Source organism: Hypanus sabinus, chromosome 3 (assembly GCF_030144855.1).
Source record: "Hypanus sabinus isolate sHypSab1 chromosome 3, sHypSab1.hap1, whole genome shotgun sequence".
Taxonomy (NCBI): Eukaryota; Metazoa; Chordata; class Chondrichthyes; order Myliobatiformes; family Dasyatidae; genus Hypanus; species Hypanus sabinus.
In genome coordinates, this window is record NC_082708.1 from 108,097,822 (window position 1) to 108,115,983 (window position 18,162).

Sequence of the window (18,162 nt, forward strand, 5' to 3'; positions counted from 1 at the left end):
CAAAACAGGTACTTTAGATCCTTTATTACAAAGCCAGCAACGGTGAGCCATCTTTTTGCAAAAAAACACTAATGAAACTAAATTAGCAATATGGCATTCAAACAAGTGAAGTAACAAAGTTAGTGATCAAACTAGTGTATTTAAGCTAAGTCAGCGATCTAGTTGGTGTTCCAATAACATCCCAATTAGCATAACTAAGATGAACTAAATTAGCGGTCAACCAAAAAATGTCAACTCATGCCTTACCCCCCCTCTCAAAACCAACTTAGAGTGAATACATATACCACACACCAACTCACATAAAACGTTAGCAAAATACACCACAAAGTACAATACAGACAGAAAATAAATACATGTCTCCAATGGACAGAAAATAGATGCCTGGCTCTTACACCTTGAATTCCAGAGGCCATTATTGTGAACCGGCTCTGAAACCTCTTCAGGGCCAGCACATTCTTTATTAGAGACAAGGCCCAAAATTGCTCACAACATCCAATATTTGGTCTTTTAAAGCCTGAGTAGTACAGTACATTCCTACTTTTATATTCTAGTCCTGTTGAAATTAATGCTGACATACCATTTGTCTTCTTTACTAGTAATTCACCCTGCAAGTTAATCTTGAGGATATCCCTATGTAGGACTCCCAAGTCCCTTTCACACCTCTGATTTCTGAACTTTCTCCCCACTTAGATAATAGTCCAGACCTTTATTCTTCTACAAAAGTGCAAACCTCACTATCCCCCGCATGGTATTCCATCTGCCACTTCTTTGCTTACACTTTCATCCTGTCCAAGTCTTCCTGCAAGTCATCCAGTTTTCGGTCCAGCTGATATCGTTAACGCAATGGTCATCTGCCCTCACCCCATCCTCACACCACCACACTCGGGATAGGGTTCCCCTTGTCCTCACCTACCACCCCACCAGCCTCCAGGTCCAATGTATAATTCTCCGTAACGTCTGCCACCTCCAACGGGATCCTACTACCAAGCACATCTTTCCCTTCCCCCCACCTTTCTGCTTTCCGCAGGGATCGCTCCCTGGACAACTCCCTTGTCCACTCGTCCCCCTCATCCCTTCCCACCAATCTCCCTCCTAGCACTTATCCTTGTAAATGGAACAAGTGCTACACCTGCCCTTACAATTCCTCCATCACCACCATTCAGGGCCCCAGACAGTCCTTCCAGGTGAGGCAACACTTTACCTGTGAGTCGGTTGGTGTGGTAAGCTGCGTCCGGTGCTCCCGGTGTGGCCTTTTATATATTGGTGAGACCCAACGCAGACTGGGAGACTGTTTCACTGAACATATAAGCTTGATCTGCCAGAGAAAGCTGGATCTCCCAGTGGCCACACATTTTAATTCCACGTCCCACTCCCATTCTGATATGTCTATCCATGGCCTCCTCTACTGTCAAAATGAATCCAAACTCAGGTTGGAGGAACAACACTTTATATACCGGCTAGGTAGCCTCCAACCTAATGGCATGAACATTAACTTCTCCAACTTCCGTTAATGCCCCTCCTCCCCTTCTTACCCCATCCCTGACATATTTAGTTGTTTGGTTGTTCTCCATCTCCCTCTGGTGCTTCTCCCCCCCCCCCCCACCTCTTTCTCCCGAGGCCTCCCATTCCATGATCCTTTCCCTTCTCCAGTTCTGTAACACTTTCGCCGATCACCTTTAAAGCTCTTAGCTTCATCCCACCCCCTCCGGTCTTCTCCTATCATTTCACATTTCTCCCTCCCTCCACTACTTTCAAATCTCTTACTATCTTTCCTTTCAGTTAGTCCTGACGAAGGGTCTCGGCCCAAAATGTCAACAGTGCTTCTCCTTATAGATGCTGCCTGGCTTGCTATGTTCCACCAGCATTTTGTGTGTGTAGCAGGACTCTTAACTTGTGTGGCAGCTTATAAAAAGCTTTCTGAAATTCCAAGTAAATAACATCCATTCATACTCCTTTGTCTACCCTGCTTGTTCCTCCTCAAGGAATTCTAACAGATTTGTCAGGCAAGATCTCCCCTTCTAGAAACTGTGCAGACTCAATCTTGTTTTTTGTGTGCTTCTGTGTTCTGTGAAGCTTCATCCATAATGACAGACTCAAAACTCTTACCAACCACAGAGGTCAGGCTCACCAGCCTACAAGTTCCTGTTTTTTGCCTCCCTCTCTCCCTTAAAACAGCAGTGTCATTTTAGCAATTTTCCTGCCCTTTGGGACTTTCCCTGACTTCAGTGATTCTTGAAAGATCACTACAAATGCTTCCACAACCTCTCCAGCTATCTCTTGCAAAACTCTGGACCATTTGGCCAAGGTGATTTATCCATTTTCAGGCCTCACAGCTACCCCAACAATTTCTCCTTGGTAATGGCCACTGCACTCATATCTCCCCCGACTCTTGAATTTCTGGCATGTTACTGGTGTCTTCCATTGCGAAAATAGATGCAAATTTTTTCAGTTTCCAACATCATTTTCAGCCTCTCCAATGCCTGCTGTTGCCTTTCATAAATCTTTTTTTTTAAAAAAAACAACTTTTGGAATCTTTTATTATTTGCTAGTTTACCCTTGTATTTCATCTTCAAAGTTCAAAGTAAGTTTATTTGCAAAGTACTACTTTGTCACCATTTACTCCTGGAGATTCAAATGAAGGCTCTGAATCGTAGCAGAGTTATGAATGATTCCCCAACAGCAAAGACAATGTTAATGTCTTTATGACTATGAGGCCAATGGCGGCCACCCCTATCAACTTGGTTCAAGCACTTAGTTATGCAGCAACCACTTTCCTGCACTTAAGCTATGCCAAACGTGAAATAATAAAATCCTGAGTCCTGGTCTGAACTGTTGATGTTTTTTCCCCTCCTTTGATGCTACCTGACCTGAGTTCCTCCAGCATTTTTGTGTGGTGCTCTGGAATTCTAGCATTTGTAGAATCCCTGGTTTATAATTCTTTCCTTCACTAGGGGTCACTGTTGATAGACCTTGTACAAATTCTAAAGCAGCAGATTGGAGAGCCTTTGATGGATGTCCCCATTTATTTTTTGCGGATGTGGTTATGGGGAAATGCATTGTGTAATGTATGTAACATCCTTACTCTTAGTGAATGCTTATAACATGTATTCCAATCTTGTGAAAGTTATAATCATAGTGAATTTGAAGCCACAAATTTCAAGAAGGAACATTGGTTGCAAAAATACTCCTTTTTGCACATTTTTCTGAAACAGCCGTAGCTTTTCAGTTGTTCTAAGTTCACCATTCACCGTTCTCTGGTCTGATGCCCTTTTCCAGTTGGTTGGCACATTTCAGCAAAAGCATCACTTCGTGGTACATGACACTAATCTAAAATTAATCACACTGTTTTGTTTCCTTGCAGTTTGAGAACTTGGTGGAGAGTGATGAGGTAGGCTTGCTTCAGCTCTCTTGGGAAATCTGACACACTGTATTGCAGGCCATCATTGTGTAACTGTATCATGGATGTGTTTTCACCAGAACTGAGATTACTATTGAAAATCTAATTTTGTACCAGAGGATGTGAACCTGTGAAATGGCAAAGGAGCTACAGTTGTCATTGTGTCAAATTTTGTGATTGGGAATCAGCATGTGGGGGAGGTGGGGAGTGTGATCCATATTTCCTAACATAGTTTCTGTTGTCTTTTAATGGGAAAATCATTTTTTTAACCTAAATATACCAATGTGTATTAAAGCATTTTGCTAATTGTGGATAATGTTTTAGATTTGTATTTCAAAATTACTTCTGTCCTTCATTGATTCAATTCAAATGTACATATAAAATGGGGAAGATCTCTGATAATTGGCAAATCTCTTTTGGTACCCTGGGTAACAAAATAATGATCAATTAACATAATACAAAGAAGTTTTTCCATAGGTTAATTATAGTTTCCACTGTTTGTCTATCATTGGTGACCAAGAAATGGGCTGTTTGTAAACTTCACCAGCATGTTGAATCCCTCATTCTCATGACTACAACTGTATCAACTGTGGTGTGTTAACAATATAAAATGTAAAACTATGCATTCTAAAGATCTTTTTACTGTACAATTATGACAAATGGTTATTAGGTTAAATCGAACCATCTAAATTTAGGCTTCAAAGTAATGGATGATATTTGTCCTTTAGTTGATGTAAAATAATTCATAAATGAAAATGTTTTTATACCTGTAGTTTTCACTCAGCTTAAGTGTTAATGCTACAGGCTGCATGGCGAAGTCTTTACAAGCTTTGAGGTACTTGTGTTTTGGTGGAGATAAAATTTTTGTATATAACCACTTAAGCTGTTTGTAAAAAATGACCAATAATTGCTTAAACACTGAATTTTTTAATGAATTTTTAAAATTGTTATTTACAGACTGAAAGTCCAGGATCCAACCAGAGGTAAGTAAGGAGTTTGTACCATAAAAGAAGAGGACATTAAATGGGTAGTGCCAGAATGTAGTCAGGTGGTCCACACAAACAAAAACAATTTTTGGTGGGGAATTTTTTAAAGGATTTTTTTTTGCACTGAATTATGTGATAAAATTCTGGTTTTTGGCAGTAGCTGCCTATGCACATCACACCTGTGTTGTCAAGATGGCCCCATAAAGTATGTTGGGTTTTGAGGAACAATTTTTGTAGTGGCCACAGTGCATCAACGTAACATCCTGTCACAAGGAGGCAAGACAAAAGGTTTGTGGGGAGGGGAGGGGGGAGTTGGTGGGGCTGAGGATGAGGTTTGTAGAGTTTGTAATGAAGGACTTCATGCACACACACAATCTTACAAACACTATCATGAGCATTTTGTTTTTTGTTGTGTTGCTTGTCACAACTACAGTGTTTCTGTCTGTCAGTCAACACATTTTTTGCTGTTCCAATTTTTGCAGACCAGTTAGTGAAGATGAAGTTCAGATCCTTCACGATAGGCAGTATGATGCACTTACTCAGAAGCAAGCGGCAGTGGACAAACAGATCCAGTCTGAGGTACAGTGCAGATGATTTAGATTGCTCTTTGGAATTAGAGTATTCACATATACAATTTGTTTATAATTTTGATATATTTTAAAATACTTATGCCAAAATTTGTATCAGAACTTATGGTAAACTGTATATTTAGTCCTTAACAGATCTTTTCAAAAATTCCAGTTACCATTTTTTGTTGCTTTGAACCTTAAAACCAAGAAGCATTGGAGTTTGCGTAAAGGCCATGGAATATATAAGACGTAATAATGGTCCTAGTTTTAATTGGAGGACAAGTTGACTTTGCATAATTTGTTAGCTGAATAGCAACCATGTGCACCTTTCAGCACCATTCTAAAACTGATTGAGAAATGTCTGCTGTCAGTATAAGTGAGAGACCAGGTTTTGTTGACTTGGCAAGAAATAAGTTGATTTATCCATCCACCCGTCCATCCATTGCTAGAGAAGGACATGGACTCTACTGAAATTCAGCTGTGGTTTACTTGAGCTCAGGGCTTGTTGGCGTGCGTCCATGCTAGATTGCTCTGTGACATAATCCTTACGTTTTCTTTATAACTGTTAATATTTCTTAAGAGTTGATCAATTTCAATTCAAATTCTGTTAAATGTAGAAATATATGATGGACTGCTGTCTGGTATCTTCCACTTACTTAGATTGTGAAGAGTGTAACCATGGAAAATTGGGCATATTGGTTCTCTTGCTGATCAACCAGCAAGCTGCCCCCAGGAAGTTATTAGATAAATTGAAGTTAAAATGATTTTATATATATATAATTTAGGAATATGTAAGATGTTATTTAGTTTTATATTTAAATGCAACTTTACATGTTCTCTGTTGGGATAATGATGCTAGAAGGCAAGTCAGGCAAGCCACTATGATTATGACTCTGTTAGCCAATGCCATAATGAGTGACACTGAAATTTACAGTGAATGTTGTTTTACCTCCAACTGTTCTATTTCCTGACAAATTTGAGGGCGATTGACTAGCTGGTGAAGAAAAAGTAGGAATAGTTCAATTATTTGTTAAAGCATTGAATTCAGGGACAAATCTGTTCAATTGCTGCTTTGAAAAGGACAAATAAAATACTGTGTTGCACTGAATGAGAAAGATTTCAAAATAAAATGAATGGTGTTATATGAGAAGGGGTTTGTCTATCTGGAGTTCTGTAAAGTTTTGGCTGAACTGTGGAAGGGAACATTGGGAGGGCGCAACATAATAAAATGAGGTTAAAACTTGTTCTATAAGAGTGGTTGCAAAAGCTTGTTTTAACCCTACTATGAACAAGATTCCAACAATCAAAAAAGTTTCTGAATCACGGAGGCAATTAATATTAAATTGATCCAGATATCAAACTCTTGTTTTTAAATTTTAAATAATTTGGCAAAAACAATTGGGAAGCTAGAAATAAATAAGGTGTTTAGGAAGAGCTATTCCTCAAATAGATACTTGAAATAAATGTCAAAAAAAGTCCGGTGCAACAAATAATAGGAATGCAACATATTTGCATATAAATTTAATCACATTCCATGATTGAAGATAGACATATCCTGAAGTGAACATGGTAACAATTAGTTTGATGTACATCAAAAAGGGATCTTCCCCCTTGTAGAGTTCCTTAGAATTCGCACTGGGTGAGAATTAAATAATGTTGTTATGCAGAGTGTCAATCACTGGTCTTTCACAATACACCTAATGCTTTGCTGGACTGGAACAACACAAAGGTAAATCCGGTTATTTATCTTGATATCACTTGCACCTCTTGGTTGCCATCATCTGTCCTGACGACCTTTTTGTTCTGCCCCACCCCCATTTGATCCGCCATTGGCTAAAACGAACCCAGTCCCTCCAGCCACAGAAACTCTCCTACCCCAAGGGTTGAGCAGCTTTCTCTCTCCCCCTCATGCATTCAGTCTCTGACCTTTTCCCTAAGCCGCCAGCCTGCATCTTGCCCGTGACTGTTGGTACTCTTTCCTGGACCCCCATGTTCTTATCAAAATTTTAAAAAATCATGTATTTGTGCATTATGAACTGACATGAGCTATATTCCACAATATTTTAGGATATTGTTTTGTTTAACTTTGTTTCCCCCCCCCCCCAATTTATTAAAACATCTTATTCCTTCACTTTAATTTCTGGTTATGTTATGTATTTTGCGTTGTATTTGTACTACTGCTCAAGTGTTTTCTAGAGAGGTTTATCATTTTGTTAACCCTTTTTTTATTTCATTCATATGCAGTTAGCTGCACAAGAGGAACAGTTAAGGATAGAAGAAGAAGCATTTTATGCTGCACAGCGTGAAGCAGCCAGGGCAGCAAAGCAGAAAAAGCTGTTGGAGGTGAGGGCATGAAGCCCCTGTTTGGTTTCTCAGCTGAAAAAGCCTTTACCCATATTTTGTTGATGGACCATATTTAATACATCTGCACTTTACAATAAGCTTTTAAAGTGATCAAAGATCTCATCTTGTTTAGATTGCACCAGAACAATATTGGCTGTGCTGATTTCTAATTGTTATGTAGAACTCCAAAGCTGCAAAGCCTACTTTCTTTATAGGAGGTCATCATCGTGCATTGAATTAAGCAGACTGACATCATTGCTACATGCACAAAATCAGAACAGAATGCTTCATCATGCGAGAGGTGCTACAATTCAGCTCCATACACTTGAAATAACATGAGCTAGGTGATTAAATATCTAGTCCACAATACTTAAAAGGTTTTTCAGTGATGTAGATATACTTACGGTCACTTCCATTTTGCCTCAACTCGCACTGAAATCAAGTATTGACCTACAATGACAAACGTTTCACTGACATTCCACCACTGGTCAGAATATTTGAAGAACTTAAAAACAGACCTGTACTAGTGAACCAACAAAAAAATACTGGTGGTATATTTGTACTGCTATATATGTAATTGTGTATAATCCAGGAGCCACTTTAAGTCACTGAACTGTAATTTTTAATTGATAATCTTGGCATCCCCTGTTATGAGTTCTCGCACCACAGGTGCTGTAGCTGGTTACGATGTTCCCCCTTTACACCACAGAGCCAATTAGGGATGCTCAGTAAATGGTGGATTTTGCAGCAATCTTGTCTTTCCTGGGTCTTTGCCTTGTCCTCCTGCTACACAGTACAACTCCAGTATCTACAAGCCAAGCTGTTGGATGGTTGCTCACTGTTGACCAACAGCAAGAAAACAATCAACTGGGTTACCTTATTTGGGATAGCCTTTGGGGTGTGATGTGAGCTACTCGTTCAGCATGCTCTACTTGTGACCTGCCCATATAGTTCCAATTATGGTTGCTTCAAATATGTTCCTGGTCTTTAATGACCTCCCCTCCCTGACCAGGATGTTGATTGGCAATGATAATGTTCTTGCAAGTTGGGTAATTTAAAATCTTCCCCTCTTTGAATTAAGCATTGTTTGGCACTTCTGTGGTACCAATATTACTTGCTACTTAGCAGCAAGACAATATTCAGGCATTTGCAGAGGAATTGCATGTGGAATGGAACGTACCCACTTCTCACAGAAAGCAGCCAATGGGCCTTCCCTGAGTAAGTCCTACAGTCACATTCTGGAGCTATGTTGATTGATCTCTGACAACCACAGCCAACTTGTATATGATGCCACACTGAGTCAAATATTGTTTTCATGCTACAGATGGTCACTCTAGCCCTAGTTCAGGCATTCAACTCCTTGGTTCATTTTTGTACCAAGCCAATGAAGTCTAGAGTCCACTGTTGGTGAGCAGTTTCATGGTGAATAATTGTTGCTTGATAGAAAAAATACCTAGATAATTAAGAGTAAGCAGTTTAGGCAGTAATTAGATTTCTTCTGATTCTTGTGATACAAGTCTGCACTTTTCATGGTTGGATGCTGATGTTGTGACAGTACTGGAACTGCTTTTTGCTGCTTCAAGTGCACTCAGCACTTTCATTATTGCAAGGAGTGAATCAGACTTGCTGAGTGGGTTTCTGTGACAGTGGAGCTCACAGGAGGAAATGGAGCTGCGTCACATCCTTTCCACACATCAGGCTGAACATGCCTCAGGCTGGGCCCCACGATCAGTGAGAATGAGAGTGTTTCATTACAAAATGTGTCGACGGTCAACATTTGCACTTTAAGGTACCATCATAAATTAGCCCAAGGCAGTTTCACTAATGAGCAGAATAAAATTCCTAAAATTTATTGCAGTTTGTGCAATCATTGGGAAAACATTGACTGGCGTCTCTTGTGCGCACAGATTTATGCAATGGGTGCATGTGAAAATCTAGTGTAAGTGAAACCTGGGAAAGATGGCATAAATCCCACAGGCAGCTTCACTTCAGCGTCTATTTCCATGTGTGAGTGGATTTCTAGGCCTCTGTGCAAATCACCTAAGGGAATAATTTTGAAGTTTAATAGTCTACAAATAATGAAATGCACCTGGCAAGAGAGAAAAAGAACTGAACTTCCAAAGAGAAACTGCTTTCAGTAAATAAAATTTAGTCTCTATCTGTTTCTTCTCTTGTCGATTTAAGTCAACAGAATCTTTCCACGTCTGCTCCACAGCCTCTTTAATGCTCCTGAAGATCTAATATGGCTTTCTCCTTTGTGCACTCCACTGCTTACTGACACAATCCAATGGCAACATCTGAGTTGAGATGTACAATGATGACAACTACCTCAAAATCCCTATCAGATTCAAATTTATTTATCACATGTACAGTGAAATGTGTTCTTTGCAATAATAACCAATGCACCCAAAGAGGTGGTGGGGCAGCCTGGAAATATTGCTACACATTTTGGCACCAGGAAAGCATTTCCACAATGTTCAACAGAGCACAACAACCACAGAACAAATCGCAGTAGCAAATGAAGTCCCTTCCCCCTCCCCCGCCGGCCATCCGTGGCCTCTTCAGACTTGCAGACATATGGTCTCTACTTCCAGGCTTGCCAATTTAGGTCTTCAACCTTACAGGCTTTTTCTACCTCCAGACTCAGCAAGCTCTGGACTTTAAACTTTGACTTTGCCCTTTGGTATTGACTTCAGGACTCACAGATCAGATTTGAACTGTGTACCTCAACCAGCTAACCTCTGGCATTGTTAACCCTAGTCTGTGGAGCGCTTTGGGCCTTGAAGTCCAGACTCGCATAGACCTCCGATCCCAGTGGCTCTGGGGGTCACTGGTATCTTCGGTGCTTGCCATTGGGTGTTCTGACCTTGACTTTGGAAACAGGTTTTTGCCCCGACCCTTCACTCTCACTTCATAAACCTTAACTTGACCCACTAACTCCCCGCGCTGTCCCCAAAATATCTGTACAAACCTAAAAACACAGCCAAATCTGAGCCACAACATGAGACATTGCAGCTTGGTGCCATTTTGACTCGAACGCCTGCTCCTGCCACTGGCTCTTCATTTACTGCCCCTGACCTCTTCCTCTCTTTCATCCCTGTCCCCAAGCATTGAACTGACAACCAACTCCCTGTGCGGCCCCCAAAACCGTAGTTATAGACAAAAAAATCTATCTGAGTCACAGCATCGGGTATCACAGCTCACCCCTATCTTGACTGAAAGTGTGTAGCACATCTGGGACATCCAGTCCTAGGTGTGCCCCAAGTTTCTCCATTTATGCAATGGACAGATTAAAGATGTATTGTTTGTTCATTTACTACCAATTCTTCAAGATTCAATTTTATTTATATGTGTACATTGAAACCATACAGCGAAATGTGTCATTTGCGTTAACAACCAACATATCAGAGGGTGTACTGGGGGCAGCCCACAAGTTTTGCCACACTTTCTGGTGCCAGCATACCATGCCCACAATGCTCAACAGAACACCACAGGCAACAAAGCAACAACAGCGAAACAAACTTTGTTTCTCCCTCCCGCCCATGTCCATTCAGTCCTTTAACTCCATGGCAGGCCTCCAGTGGACTCAGACTTAGGCCTGCAGGCTTTGGTCTTTGACTTCCCCATGGATTCGTAGAGTCCGCTCTGGCCAATAGTCTTCGCCAGACTTCCAATTTTACCCTTGGGCCTCGATCCTTGGCATCAATCACTAAGTACTAGCCCTCAAATTCTGCACTTGCAGACAATGGATCCCTGAACACTAGGCCTCAAATTCAACTCACCAACTTGTGACCCCCATTGTTAATCAGAATTTGTTACTCCGGCACCCACCCGGCAGCTTGGGTCCATCATCTACTCTGTGCTGGCCTGGCAGCTGACATTTGACCATGGATGGCCCACATCCTCATTGCTACCCATCAAACGTGGAGTGGAGACAGACTCTGGCCCAACCTCTATTTCCCCCATATCCCTGTCCCTAAAACCTAACCTGACCCCTTAGCTCTTCCCTTTATCCCCAAAACCATCCTGATGAACCTAAAAAAAACAATTTAAAGAAGCAACTAAACCTAAGCCAATACTCAACTTCCATGGAAATATTTTAGCTGAACCAGACTTTTTAAGTTCAGACCATGAACTGAACTTTACTGCACCATATTCCCTGTCAATTAAGTTGGTCTTCATGCTTTTGCTATCTCTATGCCATTCCAATGTTGTCCCACTTGGTTTCTGTCTTCAACTTTGCAAAAAAAAAAGCACATTTTCTGCCGTCTCTATTTTAACTCATTGTCTTGCCATTACCATTGACTCTCTGATAATCAGTCCTTAATATTGAAAATCATTGTTCATGATAAATTAATCAGATGTTGCATTCTGTAACACAAGTGGAATTGCAGCTGATAAAGAATACTTGTACATAGTTATTTGCTGATTTATGTTGGCACCCTGTATCACAAAGTTATCATCTTTGTGTTCAAATTTCTCCATGGCTTTGCCCCTCTTTGTGACATCATCCAGCCCTACAAATGACTGTGACCTATGCATTCCTTTAATCTTGGCCCTTTGTGTGCCATCCACCCTTGTACCCCTTTATAACAAACATTCCTTTAATCTTCTGGACTCGAAGTTACAGAATTCTTCCTTTAACCTTTCCACCTCACTCCCCTAAAATCCCGAAATTCTACCAACCAACCAACTTCCTGACCACTTATCTCAGCATTGGGCTGAGTGACAATGTTTTTGATTATAGTGCAAGTCAAAATTCAATACCTGCTAACATAATTTCAATGTTTTATGTCTGTCTGTTCCTCTGATTGATGCATAAATCTGTCTCTATGTGTTTCATAAGTGGAACTATAAATTCCTGAAGTAGCCACAAAACAGTAATATGCAGAAAGAGAAAGGCAAGATTAACCTAAGTTTGGGCTACAAACTCGACAAGATCTACAGATGGTGGAAATCCAAAGCTACACACAAAATGCTGGAGGAACTCAGCGGGTCAGACAGCATCTATGGAAGTGAATAAATAGTCGACGTTTCAGGCCGAGACCTTTCATCAGGACAGGAAAGAAAGAGGAGAAGTCAGAATAAGAAGGTGGTGGGGAGGAGAAGAAGAAGCACAAGGTGGTAGGTGAAACCAGGAGAGGGGGAGGAAAGAAAGAAGATGATAGGAGATGGGTAAAATAGGAAGAGGGTGAAGGAGTAAAGAGCTGGGAAGTTGAGTGGGCAAGGAAGTCACAAGGGGAGTGTCTCTTACTGCCCCACTAGCCTCCATGTCCAGCACATAAGTCTCCGTATCTTCTGCCATCTCCAACAGGATCCTACCTCAAGCATATCTTTCACTCCCCACGCCCCCCCACACATTTCCACTTTCCACAGGGATCAGTCCTTCATGACTCCCTTGTCCACTCATCCTTCCCCACTGATCTCCCTGCTAGTACTTGTCCTTGCAAGCGGAACAAGTGCCACACCTGCCTCTGCATCTTCCTCACTACCGTACAGGGCTCTATACGGTCCTTCCAAGTGAGGTGACACTTCATCTGTAACTGTGTTCGGATCATCTACTGTATTTGTGCTCCCACTGAGGCCTCTTGTATATCAGTGAGTCTTGACGTAGAGTGGGAGACCGCTTCACCCAGCACCTATGCTCTGATTGCCAGAAAAATCAGGATCTCCTGATAACCACCCATTTCAATTCTAATTCCCATTCCCATTCCAACATGTCAGTCCATAGCCTTCTCTACTGCTGTGATGAGGCCATGCTCAGGTTGGAGGAATAACACCTCATATTCCATCTGCGTGGCCTCCAAGCTGATGACATGAACGTCGATTTCTCGAGGTTCTGGTAATTGCCTCCACCACTACCCACCACCATTCCCCATTCCTGTTTCCCTCCCTCACCTTATATCCTACCTGCCCATCACCTCCCTCTGGTGCTCAATCTCCAGCCCTCATCTCTTTCATCAATCAACTTCCCAGCTCTTTACTTCAACCTCTCCCTCACCTTGATCTGACTTCTCCTCTTTCTTTCCAGTCCTGATGAAGAGTCTTGACCAAAATATCAACTGTTTACTCTTTTCCATAGATGCTGCCTGGCCTGCTAAGTTCCTCCAGCATTTTGTGTATGTTGTTGTGTAAGTTTGGAATAATTCTGTGAAGAATTACTTAGTATGTTCGTTCCAAGGTGCAATATGAAAATTAATGATTTTGTTTTGAAACTTTCAAATTTTCATGACCTTTTCTGTGCCCTTTACAACTGTCTAATATTTAATCTATTCCAAATAAAAACTGTTGAGTAAAATCACATGTAAACAATTGTATATATTTTGTTTCTGTTCCTCTGGGTTCCGGTTTGCAAATCAAGCTATAGTATTCTGTCTGCAAAGATGATGCACTGATTAGTCTTTGTCCTCCATAGCAACAAAGGCTACAAAAGACGAAGCAACCGACCAAGTCTGCTGCAAGCCCTGATCAGCAAAATGGGTGAGACCTCCTTAATATTAAAGCCTTTCCAGTGTCTTATATGCCCTCCTTCTGTTGTGCAGGCAGCTGGGAAAATGAGCAACTGAGCTATTTAAAAACAACAAAAAGTTTGAAAAACATACAGTGCAATACAGACCCTTCGGCCCACAAAGTTATACAGAACTTGTCCCTACATTAGAACTACTTAGGCTTTACCCATAGCCCTCTATTTTTCTAAGCTCCATGTAGCCATCCAGGAGTCTCTTAAAAGACCCTATCATTTCTGCCTCCACCACCACCGCCGGCAGCCCATTCCACGCACTCACCACTATCTGCGTAAAAAAACAAAAACAACTTACCCCTGAGGTGTCCTCTGTACCTACTTCGAAGCACCTTAAAACAATGCCCTCTCGTGCTAGCCAATTCAGCCCTGGGGAAAAGCTTCTGACTATCCACACGATCAATGCTTCTCTATCTTGTACACCTCTATCAAGTCACCTCTCATCCTCCGTCGCTCCGAGGAGAAAAGGCCAATAGTGATAGCAGTTTCAAAATTGGTTTCAACACTTTAATTAAAAAGTGAAATATCTGTCCCTTCCTGATATTGTGTGTACATTGAAACACCCATCAAGGCTGAGCTAAGACAAAGCTGCATTAACAGTGCCAGTATTAGAATAATTACTACCATTTGTAGTTCAAAAGAGAGGTCAGGAAGGTTTAGCAGCATCATCTCAAAGTACAAATAATCAAGGAAATACAGCCCTAGTCTAGTAGTCAGAATTTTTAGTCTATGGTACTATTTTGCTGTTGGATATATGCATTCCAAGAACAGTGTAAATATCTTGAAGTGGAGAGCGTGCAACTGAATACAGTCATACAGATTTGAATAGAACAGAGCTCTGAGCAACCATAATATGATGGTATTTCAGTAACTTTGAGAAATAGATCAGTATTCTATTATCCTTTCTAAATTTGTTTTGTCTATCCACTTGCTCTTAATGATTTCTCTGCTTGGGTCCCCTAAATCTTTCTGCTCCCTCTTAAGTCCTTGCTCCTTATCCTTAATATTACGGTCGTGGTCATTTTTCATTTTCTGCCCTGTTTCTTTGTCCCAAGTAGATCCTTTTACACTTTGAGCTAGTTTTCCCCCACCCATTCAATCAGTCTGTGCTTCTTTTTCATTTACTATTCCCATCACATTTTTGAAATTCTACCACACTCGGTGGTATCAGCAAGTCTTTGGTGTAGTCCGGGAAATGCCGAGGCACCAATGTAAGAAATACCTTTCAGCCAATTTAAATGCATTCATTTTCCCCACTGTTTCCTACCTTCCAAGTAAAGGTTGTCCTCAGCTCCACTTTCATTGTGTTAATTTTAAGTAGTTTCTCAAAGTTCACACAAATTCCCTTAGATACTTCTTTATCTGCCCTGTTTGATGTCATCTCAAAAGGTTCATCTGAGTTCATTGGACATCATTTAACTTCTGCAACTTCCTGATGGTGCTCAGTAGTATCTTTTGTTCAACTGATTGTTCAGAATCTTGTAACTTCACCACAGCTGACCTTCAACTAAGGGCCTGCAATTATTCGTTTTATTTTCGTAGCGTAAATAATAGAACGTCTAGTGCTTTACCCAAAAAGGGATTAATTCTTGCTTCAGGAGTCTTTTGAAAATTGCTGCTAATGTTTGAAAAAGAATTCCTAATTCTTTTTTAATCTTGGGACAGAGACATCAGGTCCCAATAATTTGTCAATCTTTTGTTACATCAGTTTGCCCATTACCCTTTTCAATATTGAGTGTGTATCTGTGTGTGTGTGTATATATATATATATATATACACATAGAAAGAAGTTAGGTTTCTTCCTGTTATTTTGTTGCAAAGTACACATATATTTATTTGCCAAGCTCGAAGAAAATTTAGTTTGCCACCACTCAGTGCCTAGCCAAAAACCTGAAAAAAGCCTCGGAACAGTAACGTCTCCCAAGGAAGTTATCAAGGCTTTTTGGTTTAAATTGGTTTTGTGTATATTTTGCTGTATCTTGTCAAAATGAAGATAATATCTGTTTGAAATAAAACATTTTCCAATACTACATTTATGAATGATAGTATTTTGAGATCTATGATCTACTGTCAAAGTGACCATTGAAATAAACACCAGCTTTTTCCTAATACCAGCTACTTCAAACCTGCTTCTTCATGTAGCTCCAACAGATGAGTTGATGAATATCTTTATTAATTGCAGTATCTGCCTCTCTTGTAATCTTTTGGTTACAGATTCCAGAATTTCCCAGGGTCTTTCCTCTTCCCCTTTTTGCTGAAACATTTAAGTTCGGCACATTCATGAGATCCAACTTCTGTTATACAGACTTCATTCTCTTGGAAAGCTGTTGTGCTCAATTTTTTCAGATGCCCTATGGGAACTAAAGAAAGCAAGGCAGTCTTTCAGAGAAAGAGTTGGTCAGTGATAAATAAACTCTTCTCGGGCTTCCAGCCGGGTACAGATACTGATTTTAATCGGTACCTACCATATAACCATATAACAATCACAGCACGGAAACAGGCCATCTCAGCCCTCCTAGTCCATGCCGAACTCTTAATCTCACCTAGTCCCACCTACCCGCACTCAGCCCATAACCCTCCACTCCTTTCCTGTCCATATACCTATCCAATTTTACCTTAAATGACACAACTGAACTGGCCTCTACTACTTCTACAGGAAGCTCATTCCACACAGCTATCACTCTCTGAGTAAAGAAATACCCCCTCGTGTTTCCCTTAAACTTTTGCCCCCTAACTCTCAAATCACGACCTCTCGTTTGAATCTCCCCTATTCTTAATGGAAACAGCCTATTCATGTCAACTCTATCTATCCCTCTCAAAATTTTAAATACCTCGATCAAATCCCCCCTCAACCTTCTACACTCCAATGAATAGAGACCTAACTTGTTCAACCTTTCTCTGTAACTTAAGTGCTGAAACCCAGGTAACATCCTAGTAAATCGTATCTGCACTCTCTCTAATTTATTGATATCTTTCCTATAATTCGGTGACCAGAACTGTACACAATATTCCAAATTTGGCCTTACCAATGCCTTGTATAATTTTAACATTACATCCCAACTTCTGTACTCAATGCTCTGATTTATAAAGGCCAGCATTCCAAAAGCCTTCTTCACCACCCTATCTACATGAAACTCCACCTTCAGGGAACTATGCACTGTTATTCCTAGATCTCTCTGTTCCACTGCATTCCTCAATGCCCTACCATTTACCCTGTATGTTCTATTTAGATTATTCCTGCCAAAATGTAGAACCTCACACTTCTCAGCATTAAACTCCATCTGCCAACGTTCAGCCCACTCTTCTAACCAGCATAAATCTCCCTGCAAGCTTTGAAAAGCCACCATTATCCACAACACCTCCTACCTTAGTATCATCGGCATACTTACTAATCCAATTTACCAACCCATCATCCAGATCATTTATGTATATTACAAACAACATTGGGCCCAAAACAGATCCCTGAGGCACCCCGCTAGTCACCGGCCTCCATCCCGATAAACAATTATCCACCATTACTCTCTGGCATCTCCCATCTAGCCACTGTTGAATCCATTTTATTATTCCAGCATTAATACCTAACGACTGAACCCTCTTAACTAGCCTTCCATGTGGAACTTTGTCAAAGGCCTTGCTGAAGTCCATATAGACTACATCCACTGCCTTACCTTCGTCAACATTCCTCATAACTTCTTCAAAAAATTCAATAAGGTTGAATTCTACCTGGAAGCCCGAGAAGAATTTATTCTTCGTATATGCCAGGAAAGTGCCAGATCCTTTTTTTTATCAATGATGTTAACTAATTATTCTTAACCAGATTTCCTAGTGAAAAGAGAAAGAGATGCCAGGATATTTAAATACTGTTGATAAGTGTTTTCATATTTTATCACTGTCGCTTTGAAGGGTAAATAATTACTCCCAGTCATTAGCAATTAACTCTGGTATGGCCAAAGGAAGTTTGCTTCTATTTACTATACACTGGTGGCTCCCACTAATCTCCCTGCCTGCCATTCAGAGCTCCAAAGAATCCTTCCAGTCCTTCTTGCCTGCAAATTTGCTGGGGGTTGTTTATTACATCAGGCGTTCCCGATGTGGCTTCCTCTATATTGGTGAGATCCGTCGTAAATTGGGGGACTGCTTCGTTGAGCACCCCAACTTCATCTACCAAAAGCAGGATTTCCTGATGGCCAAGCATATTAATTCCTCTTCCCATTCCAACATGTCGGTCCATGGCCCCTTCTTGTGCCACTCTCAGGTGGAGGAGCAACACCTTGTAAGCAGCCTCCAACCTGATTGCATCAATATCGATTTCTCCTTGCAGTTTAAAAAAAAGTGTCCCTCCGCCTG

The 18,162-nt window shown here is 40.8% G+C and overlaps 1 protein-coding gene across 2 annotated transcripts in view; it reads left to right on the forward strand.

Moving 5' to 3' along the window:
- The window catches only part of ap1ar (adaptor related protein complex 1 associated regulatory protein), a 100,861-nt gene that overhangs the window by 57,368 nt on the left and 25,331 nt on the right, over nt 1-18,162 (forward strand). For both annotated transcript variants that reach the window (XM_059964900.1, XM_059964901.1), the window contains 5 exons: nt 3,362-3,388; nt 4,355-4,380; nt 4,866-4,962; nt 7,197-7,295; nt 13,711-13,775. In XM_059964900.1, coding sequence (XP_059820883.1) covers nt 3,362-3,388; nt 4,355-4,380; nt 4,866-4,962; nt 7,197-7,295; nt 13,711-13,775 — 314 coding nt within the window. The remainder of the gene's footprint in view (nt 1-3,361; nt 3,389-4,354; nt 4,381-4,865; nt 4,963-7,196; nt 7,296-13,710; nt 13,776-18,162) is intronic.